Source organism: Melanostigma gelatinosum (genome assembly GCF_949748355.1).
Source record: "Melanostigma gelatinosum genome assembly, chromosome: 6".
In the NCBI taxonomy this organism is placed as follows: Eukaryota; Metazoa; Chordata; class Actinopteri; order Perciformes; family Zoarcidae; genus Melanostigma; species Melanostigma gelatinosum.
In genome coordinates, this window is record NC_136639.1 from 3,037,032 (window position 1) to 3,047,753 (window position 10,722).

The 10,722-nt window shown below is 42.1% G+C and overlaps 1 protein-coding gene across 1 annotated transcript in view; it reads right to left on the minus strand.

Annotated features, from left to right (window-relative positions):
• Positions 1–9,639, minus strand: part of antxr2a (ANTXR cell adhesion molecule 2a) — a 62,836-nt gene extending 53,197 nt beyond the window's left edge. The window contains exons 1-7 of the mRNA XM_079269732.1: positions 9,228–9,639; positions 5,796–5,867; positions 3,052–3,123; positions 2,145–2,226; positions 1,943–2,047; positions 1,508–1,576; positions 326–406 (exon numbers count right to left, since the gene is read on the minus strand). Of these exons, the coding sequence (XP_079125858.1) occupies positions 326–406; positions 1,508–1,576; positions 1,943–2,047; positions 2,145–2,226; positions 3,052–3,123; positions 5,796–5,867; positions 9,228–9,400 (654 nt within the window). The 5' untranslated portion in view covers positions 9,401–9,639. The remainder of the gene's footprint in view (positions 1–325; positions 407–1,507; positions 1,577–1,942; positions 2,048–2,144; positions 2,227–3,051; positions 3,124–5,795; positions 5,868–9,227) is intronic.
• Between the last annotated feature and the right edge of the window lie 1,083 nt (positions 9,640–10,722).

The window sequence follows — 10,722 nt, forward strand, 5'->3', positions numbered from 1 at the left end:
CACGGTCCAGCGTCTTGATTTGCTACCGAGTGGTGAGGACATTCCCTTCTCCCGTCACAGCGAGCAGCTATTTCCATGCAGCTCAGCAGGAAGTTCACTGAGGTCTTGCTTTCATTTGTGACAAACTTGAATTTCTTTCCCCGTCCAACCTGATTCCCCAAATCAAGCAGCAATCTGCGCTGTTACGACCTTCAGCTATTTCTAAAATAAAGGAAAAGAACTTGAATAATTATCAAGTTTTGTGCATGTTTTAAACTCTGTTTATCAATCTCAAACCTGAGCTGACACACACACACACACACACAGAGAAAGGAGGCGAACTTACAGAATTGATGATGCCTTTGAGCGCGTGGAAGCCATCTTTGACGGGAAACACTTGGTCCTGGTTGTCCGCAATCTCAGCGAGCTGCCGGTGGAGGGAACACAGAAGTAGTGCGGGTTTAACGCTGCTTTCGTGTTCTTTTTCCTCGTTATGACTGAGCACCGTCTTTGCTTTCATATCATGGGCAGGAGGAGACGTAGCAGATGGCATGACTGTGGCAAACACTTTGCTCAACCATTAAAAAAAAAAAAAATGTATCACTGCAACACAAACTGGGAGCAACATTGCCTTTGTTTTTGACTTAATAAGAGCTCATCACAGGGTGGTTACCAATGGTTACAAGGGACAGGCCACCATGTTGGAAGAGAGACAGAAAGACGACGGACATCAGAGACACAAAAGGAAAGACTCGGACTCTGGTCCAGCTGACGACAAATGATATTAAATGTAATATTTAAGATTCAATGAGTTGATTCCTAAACAGTGAGAACAGACCGACTGGACAAGAAGTGATTTTAACAGCCACATAAATAATCACGCCAGTTTCTTCTTCTACCAAACAAAGAAACTACGCTCTCAATAGTGTGACTTCATCAGGAAACATCTGCTTTAAGGCATGTTCACACTTCAAACAATAATACTTAAAGTCTTGCTGAGAACTTGGTTGGCCCAAAACATGGCCTCCTGTTAGTGCACTATTGTAAGTGCACCTTATTTTAAAGGCACGTAAAAAGGTTCAAAATTCACAAGTGAAGATGCTGAATCATTTCCAGGTTTTAGGACTCATTCCTGCAGCACCTAACCAATCAACAAATATTAAAAACAAACAAATAAAAGCAACTTCTAATCACTTCAGCGGATAAACAAACTAAAACTTAGATTTGATCCTAAAATGCACAGACACTGCTGTCCTGGGAGCTGCAGATCTCCACTTCTCTCAGCGAAGCGAAGACGATTTGTATCAAAGTGAAACGTGCCGATGAACATCTGAGAAGAGGCTCATGCTGCTTTAATGACATCACTTTAAGATTTCCCACACAGGTAACGGCGCTCACATTACACGTGTTTACCTGTCTTGACACTCTTCCAACACGGCAACGCGTCTCTCGCTATCGAACGTAATCGCTCGGCACACATCGAGCGGCAGACTTCCCTGCTGCAGATTTAAGACGGCGGCTTTCTTACCTGCTGCTCATCGAAGTCCTTGATCCCCACGCAGTAAACACGGCCGCCGAAGTTCCTCGCCTCTTCGGCCTGCAGGGCAAACAAACGTGTGGATGACGTGCAACGGGTCAGGGGTAGAGAACATTTGAATAGAAATGACTGACACGCAGGATGTCTGTAGGCACCACAACATTCAAAACATAAATCATTAATATGTCATTAATCAAATAAATAAACGTAAGAAACAAATAGGATATTTGTTCCTGCTATGCTGTAAAATCATTTTAAAAGCTGAGAAATAATTGAATTTGTATTTGCAGTCAAATTGAAGCAGAATAAAGCGTCATGTCACAAGTGCGACATCAGCTTTGTGGGGACATCGTTTCTGCTGCGACACTATTTTCCGACACTTGGACGTGATAACTTGTGCAACTGTTGGTGCGATCTGAATCTCACCTCCGTCACTGCGAGCTGGTGAATATAAGCGTTGAGCTTCCCGTCTGTCAGAGCCAGGATGATGCTGGAGGTCTTGGTGGTCTGCGCCTTTATCTGAGTCAAGGCCTGCAGGTTCAAACGACACCACACATCTCAACCTTTTGCATATTTGTAAAGAGCCACTGAGCTGGAAATGGTGATTTATTCATGAGGGTAAACTGACCGCTTTTATTCCCTCGTGCATGTATGTTTCTCCAGCTGGATTTACTTCCTGTAACAGCTTCAGACCGTCCTCTATCTCCTTTCTTAAACACACACACACACACACACACACTAGATGTTGACATGTTGGCCCACTAGTCAGACTATTGTGTCACGCTGTGGGTGGAAGGCTCTGCATGATGTGGGGAAGACTTGTGGTTCTGGTGGCGCTGGAAAGGAGACTTTAACAAGTTGTTCTAGTCATTAAGATGACCATGGAAGCTGTTTATCCAGTTTGACATTTAGAGGCCCAGCGAGAGTTGAACCTCTAACCTCAACCCAATGTCACTACGCACACATTTCACTGCGGCGGCCTGCAGGAAGAGGCCGAGGTCAGCAGACCACATCAACAAAACACGTTCTCACAATGTTAAACACAGAAGTTAGAATATAAATTCAATAATAATAATACAGGGTTATATTACGACAGCTTTGGAAAGTGTTCGTTTCATAGAATGCATTATACTGTAATGCATTATAAGCATACTAATAATGAGTTATAATCTGCTTAATGCACTGACAAATTACAGTTATAAGCTCTCTTAAATATTCATGATGAGTTATATAATGTTATGATGCATTATAATGTGATAATAAGTTACTCTTTGTTCTCTTTACTTACAACAATGACGACTTAGAGTAACTTATTATACAGTGATAATAATGTAACGATAATGAATATATTAGAAGTGTTAGAAGTGTCATTTTACAACAGCACCCTTGTAAAACTGTCAGTGAGTGACCAGCGATTATAAAGTATCATAATTAAGAAAAAGCTGAACTGAAGTAGACAGAGCAGAGATATGTAGAGCACGACACAGCGTTGAACATGATTACAGCGCCACAGCAAAGGTGCAGTGGTTCAGTACCTGTCTCCAGTCAGCGGCAGCAGGACTTTGGCCTGGGACGAGAAGACGATGAAGGAGACTCTCATCCTGGGGCTGAAGAGCAAAACAACAACGTGGAATTCACAATCACAAAACCGGACTTTTATTTTATACAGATTGTAGTGTTCAAATCCTATTCTTCTTTGCTTCCTTCTCACACACCAAAGGAAAAAATCTAAATATCTTTATTTATATGCAACATTTTAAATATGTATAAAATGTTGCATATATATATATATTTATATATATATATATATATATATATTTAAAATGTTGCATATATATATATATATATATATATATATATAAATAAATATATATATATATATATATATATATATATATATATATATATTTAAAATGTTGCATATATATATATATATATATATATATATATATATATATATATATATATAAATAAATAAATAAATAAATAAATAAATAAATAAATAAATAAATAAATATATATATATATATATATATATAATTATTATTATATTATTTTTTTCATCATAATCAAAAAAAGGTGTGTTAAAATTGTGATTCAATCCATAAACATTTAAATAAGCACCTGTATGAATCTAATAGTGAGAAATACACTGAATCTTTCTCTTTGCTTTGAGTTTTTCAATGTGCAGACGGTAAGAAAATGGCGACAGCCGCTGAATATATTTTCTCAGCAGGCCACGCCCCCTGTACCGTCACCGACACACAGCATCCATCAGTGCGTGTTTATACACCAGGGCTCAACACTAACTTTAGTTGATGGAATTGAACATATAGTTGCCATTTGTAGTCACCACAGATGTCCTGTGTGCACGCCAGTCAACGCACCAGAGCACGTGAAAAATACTCCGGGTGGCTATGGAGGAGCCGGTGTGGCCGACGGTTCTGATAAGAAGCTCGTACTCGGGTTCAGTTCAGGAGAACGAAGGAGTAAATGTAGAATTAAGCGAACAGAAGGGGCTCCTTGAATGTCAACTAATATTAGCGTTTGACTTTAAGCAGCTTCTGTGAGACTCAAGGAAGTGATTAATCAATTCACAGACAGGAAACATGTTGAGGGGATGAGTCACACACACACACACACACACACACACACACACACAAACACACACACCCACACACACACACTTTGTACCTGTGACTGTTTCAGGGTGTGAACGGATGTCTCCGACTAAAAGTACAACGGTTTAGAGTCGGTGTAATTCATCAACTTATCTCACACTGAATATACAGCTGGTGCTGGTATAGAAATACAATGGGTCCAGTATCACACCACTGTGAGCAATAACACACACAAATACTTCTTATTAACCGCTGTAATAAATGAAAAGGTAACGCCATTTAAAAACCCAATAAAGCAACAATATAATTAACATCCAACACACACATGAAAGGACTCTTAGCTGCATATTTAGTTTCATATTCTACCAATCATTTCTACACAGCGTAGAGACTTTAAAGTAAAGAAAGAATTAGTAGATGGTGAGAAAAAGTGGCATCTTTATTGAAAATCTTAAACGTCACCAGTAACTGCAGCTATTACATGAATGTCGGAGAGAAAAACATCCCAATCGCCTCTAAACACGTAGTGTAGAAAACGTAGTGCAGTCTCCCAAAATGGACCGACCTAAAGAAAAGCAGAGCAGCGACGGTAGCGAGTCAAACTTCGGCTCGTTCAGCGCTTCTTTCTTCCTGCAGCGATCCGAAGCCGTTGTCGGAGCATAAGGAGAGGTGCTGACAATCCTCACCCACGTGACACATGGCCCAGTCGCCACGCCTCCCCCGCCAAACATCGCACAATCTTCAAAAGCCACACGGCCAGACTTGGCCGGTTGCGTGTACGTCCGCATATCCCGTCTGCGAGTTTCAGAGTCATATGTGGACGAAGGAAACTAACCCGAGTCACAGATGAGAAACCGTGGGTGGTGAACCGAGAGGGCTCCCGGCAGAGCTTGTGACTGTATACGATGCTACTGAACTAGAATAGGAAGACGGGCGGCGATGCCAAGGACATATCGGAGGGTGGTGGTGGGATTTCTTTCTCTTTGGGGGGGGGGGGGGGGGGGTGATGGAGGAGTCCAGTTCGCTCCACATGGCGCGACAGAAGAGCTCTTCTGAGCGAGCATTGTTTAGCAGACTGTCCTCGTCGCCTTCCAGTGTTCTTTTGCTTTACTGTACATTGCCCCCCCCCCCGGTGCAAATGGCCATTCTCACAGCCCAGAAGACTGCTCCTCTCTGCCACCCACTCCCACCTGGTGCCTTTGCTATTTTCCCTTCAAACCGAAGCACTTCGTTCTGGCTGGGTCGCCGCCGTCTGTACTGTGCTGGCAGCCGCCGCGTTTCCACTCAAACGTTATGCAAGCTGAACGCTTCAAGACGGGTTTTTTAACGAAGTATGTGCAGCAAAAAAAACCGTCATGGATTTTTGCAATTTGATAGTTTGTAAGAATGCAGGTGTGGGCTGCGTGTCGTAGACGTTTGTCGGATAAAGAAACCAAAAGTGATGTAAAACAAGAAAGCTGGTTTTCTCCTTCAACCAATCCGCTCATTTCACTTGACCCGTCATATTTAAGAGATGCATGCAGACGAATATCCTTTCTCATCGTTTCTGTTGTTTGAATCATTGCTCGACTTCGCTCCATGCTATATCTGCAGGTCTCATTTCAAAACATGAGAATTATGAAACCCTGAAACTCTGTCTTTGGCCACTTTGGACTCACCTCACAAATCGGTCGGTGAGGTTCCTCACAAACGAGTAAATCTCGACCCAGTTATCGGCGACACTGCCGGACCTGAAACGATAAAAAACAAGAAGAAGAAGTCAGTTAGCAGCTCGTCAGTAGCAGCAGATTGTGTGTGCTGGGGAGTCGGATACTGTAGAGTTTGAGCTTCGTGCCGCAGCCACAGTTGGTATTAACACCAGCCACATGCTGGATAATTGTGCCGACGAGTCTGTTGTATGGCAGCTGGTGGAAAACGGGCGCTTTGTCTTTCTGAAGATCCACTTGGCTGGTAGACTTAAGACTTTATTTCCCAAAACAAAGGTAGAAAAATCAGCAAAGTCTCGGCCGACATGAGCAATGAGGCCCAACTCTCAATGCTTATGTACCATAAGACTGTGAAAAGACTAAAGTCTGACACTCGCTCACGTCTTAAAGGCAATGTATTCTGTTCTACGGGAACATTTTTTGTGAATGAAAAACTTCCACACACACAGAACGGACTAAAATGCAGATTCGTAGGGCCGTCAATTATGCAAATGATCAAATCTCAATCTTCAACATGTGGCATAAATTAGGCATAAACAAGCCATTTATGACAAGTTTGTACCGCTCAGAGAGATCAGTCAACCCGGACTGGGAACAAAAAAAAGCTAATATCAAACATGTTTGAGTTATTGGAGAGTAAAGACGAGAAAAAGACCGACTGACGACAGCCACAGCCTTCTCAAAACTCTTTTATTCTGACGTTGGAAATGTGTCGAGTCGTTTGGTGTTCAGGTCGGCATGAGACGACGAGGAAAAACTCACCAAATTCAATAAAGAGCAGAAGTTTAGAGAGAGACGGTGTGCAGTTATACAGCGTGATTCAGCAGAATGGATCAGTAAGTGCTGGGATTGTGAGATTTATTTAGAGAAATTCAAAAATAATTTTATATCTTTCCTGGTTTCATTCCTGCTCTTTTTCTGAGCTTCAGTCACACTTTTGCAACTTCCCTTTGACCCTTATTCTGAAACTTTTTCCTCCTTCCTTCCTCAGCTCGTATGAAGAAATAACAGGAAACAGGTTTTCCTGTGCGGTATCTCTATTTGAGTCTTTTGTCTCCTTAAGACTAATTAACACCGACCAAGTTCAACCCCATGTCAGCTGAACCTCTCTGCTCGATAAGTCCATCTGACCACAAATCATGTGCCCTCGATGTGACGACGAGGTAATTAACGCAATAATTACAACGCAATGCATGCTGGGAGGACGTGAAACAGGGGTTCGTCTTTCATGCCACCTCTCTTTCCTCCCCGATACCCAAAGACGAGGTCACACAGAGACGACGGTGAGGGGATTTGTTTTAACAACATTTCACATTACAAGACAGAAGATTTTATTTTATTGTCCCTGGACTGGCAGAGTAAATCTGTGCGTAAAAAAGAAATGTGAGAGCAGCGCTCGCCGCTCCCTCATTGCCGTCTCCGAGGGGCCTTCAGCTCAGACACCAGCAGCACATCAGACTGGGACTCAACGTGTGATCGGGGCGTTCCTGAAAAAGGGAGCTTGGCTCTCAGTAAAACACCCTGAATAAATAAAGTTTAGGGACATTAAAGGTGTCGCCTCACAGGACGTTTTTCCTTGGAAAGAAAAAAAACAACCAAACAGTCGAGCTTTCACGAACTGGCCGACATTAGGATGTTCGTCTTATCAGAACCACCAGGAAGTGTGAGAGTGGAGATACAGTATCCTGCAGGGACAAAGTGAACCTTCAAAGAGACGAGCTATTCCACCCGGTCGGAGCTTCTTCTGCAGAATAGGTTTCTTACATCACGAACATAAACATGCATTGCATTTGTAAATCAAACAGATCCCTAATTCACAAACATATGCAGGCTCTCGGGTCTAACTTGAGCCAATAATCTCGGTCATCATCCGGTAATTTAGACGAGGGTGGGGTCGGGTTTTTTTTTTGTTTTTTTAAATGGGTCAGAGGAGCAGCGCTTCAACTCAACGACCCGGCGCAGCGGCAGGTCTCCAGAACCGGGGGAGGACGGGATTAGAACCAGTCGCTGTCGAGGCTGAAACTCCTCCGAATATATTAGGAGGCTTTTTTTTTATTTGCATGACGCTCCTGCAAAGTGTTGCTGAACTGGCTGAATGTGGCTCTGCAGCGTCTGTGTGTGTGTGTGTGCGTGCGTGTGCGTGTGTGATGACTTCAGCAGACACAGGAAGTTTACAAATGGTGATGCAATTCTTTTCGTGCATGATTAACAAAACAACGTTCGAGGACTTCTCAGTGCGTTTAAGGTCCGACTTGTGTTGATATTTAAGGACTCAGATGGCCGTGTGTTAAGGTAGAATACTGCTATTTTATGGGACAGAGAAGATTAAAAGAGTGGGGTGCAACTTTTCTTGAAATTGACAAAGAATAGACATCTCTATAACTGTTGGAATGATGCAACCTTAACAAAACATGGGTGAATTTATCTGTACAAGCATTTTCAAGTACTCATTTTCTTTGTTATGGTGAGGAAGGAAGAGTTGACAAACACTTCTCGATATTGTCAGTATTTTGTTTCCCTTACATGCCAAAGAGCTGCCAACCTCATGACATCATGTGACCAACTATTCTCCTCAGAGTCAGCATGGCTACGTGTTGGTTCACCTGAATACGTGGATGAAACTAGTTGGTTGGTGTCAGGGAGAGGTAGTGGTCACGGTTAGACCCGTGTGGCTCCATGAGGTTACTCAGAGTCCTCTCTTCCTCCCATGTGACCACTGAGCGTCACAAGACTCCAGCCAATCAGGGACAAGTATGCTGAGGGTGAGGTCAGGGCTCTGTGCAAACCAGTCAACTTCTTCCACACCAAACATGTATTAACTGTCCTGAGGACATTAGGGACGTACTCTTTAGTAAAATGACTTCCACTTACGTTGACTTATTTTGGCTAAAACCTGAGCTGTGCTTCAGAAAATAAACATTTTTAAGCAGATTGCAGGCCAGGCCAGAAATAAAGATATAATCTATCCATCTATGGCTGTGAGGACTTGGATGTTGTCATGATGAAACAGGAAGGGGTCTTTCTCAAACCATTGCCATCTCTGATTTGGGCATATTGTACCATTCAGACTTCCCTTTTATTAGATATATGTTGACACTCTTGTCCACATGATTTCCCATATGAGAAGAGTGTCCATATCATTGTGACACCAAACACTAGCACTATGGTGTTGAACCCAATTTGGGGTTTAAAACAACAAAACAACTGTATGTGTGCAGTGCCAATCATTTCCATAATCAGGTCACAGAATATAACGGGTCACAGAAACCAGCACCACACCTGATCACAACTTTCCCCTCCCACAGGCAAACTAAACAGTTTCACAACTAAAATAACAGCTTTTTACAAAAGCAGACACACTTTCTCTCTCTCTCTTTTACTTACTTGTCTAAAACAAAGTAGAGGTCGTAGGCTCCGTGACAGGACGCTTCTTCCGCCCAGCAAGACGAGGCAAACAACCCCAGCAGGAGCACAGCGACCGCCGCCGAAGTCCACCGACTCTTTCCCGAAAAACGTTGCCCCTCCGTGGGGGAATAACGTGACAACCTTTCCAACATTTTTTTTTTTTTTGGCCACAGTAATTGCAGTAAAAAGTCTCGAGTTGAAGAAAAAAATAATAATAAATAGCCTTTTGAAGAGTTTCACAGCGTGCGCATCCCACAGTGAGAGGAGCTACAATGTCGAAGTTCCTCTAAAAACAACAGAGTTAAACCGATTTGAAAACCTGCGAAATAAAGGAAACCACCGCCCTGACGTCACCAGCCGTGAGGTTTCTTCATCTCCCTGACTCACCGTTCACTCAACAGCCCCAATAAACACAAAACGGTCTCCTGAGCTCACGTGGACCCTCGTTTGAGGGGATAAATCACTGCTGCGCGAGAACAAACTTCACCGAGTTGCTACAAAGTACAAACTCAGGAGGAAGAAAAGTTACGCCGCCTTCAAGTGCTGCTTTCAAAGCTCGGGTTTCTGAGTGCTACAGGAGGGACTTCATTTTTAACGCAGTTGGAAATGATTAAAAGTAATGCTGTAATATGAGTCATGAAACTTGTGTTTTAACAGCAGAATAAATATGTATTTTATACAAAGAAGAGAGACAATATGTGAGTTGAGTAAAACATATAAACTATAAGATACAGCCATACTGATGATTCATGTTAAATCAGCATTTTATTTTGGAAAGGATTTAGTCTCACTACTGGATTTCATAAAAGGTAAAAACCAATCTTTCCAACGGCACTTCAAGGTCACGTCAGTTTCCAGTTTAGTGCGCATGCGCAAGATGTAACCAGCTGTTGGACTTCTGCAGAGCCAGAGGTCCCAGTGCACACACCCAATAACATCTGTATCCTCTTCTGTACAAAGCTACTTAATAATGCTGCACTAACAATATTCACACAGCTCAGAGCTCAGGCCAGTCAGCAGTTCAGCTTTTATTTTATTTTGTATTGTTATTTTTCTTCAGGCTATTAATGCGCAAGGCACTGCCATTGCAGGAGGTTGGGGGTTTAATTCCCATCAGCCACATGTATGAATGTTTATTTTTACTTTTATTTTATTTTATTGAATATTAGTTTTGTTTTCACTGATAGTTCTTTCATTTTTCTTTAACCGAATTATACACAGATCCTTTATTGTTTATTTTATATATATATATATATTATATTTATCTATATATATATATATTTGTGTCACTCCAGTGGTAACTAAAGACCTGCTCCTTCATGAAACAAAAATGTAATCTGTGTTGACTAAAACCACATTGTTCTCGTAGATTTTTGGCCGGTAAACTATCTCTTGTTGTACGGTTGTAATTAACACCGAGAGAGGACCTATCAAACTAAAAGATGATTTCCATTTCTCATTTTCAAGCTGTACC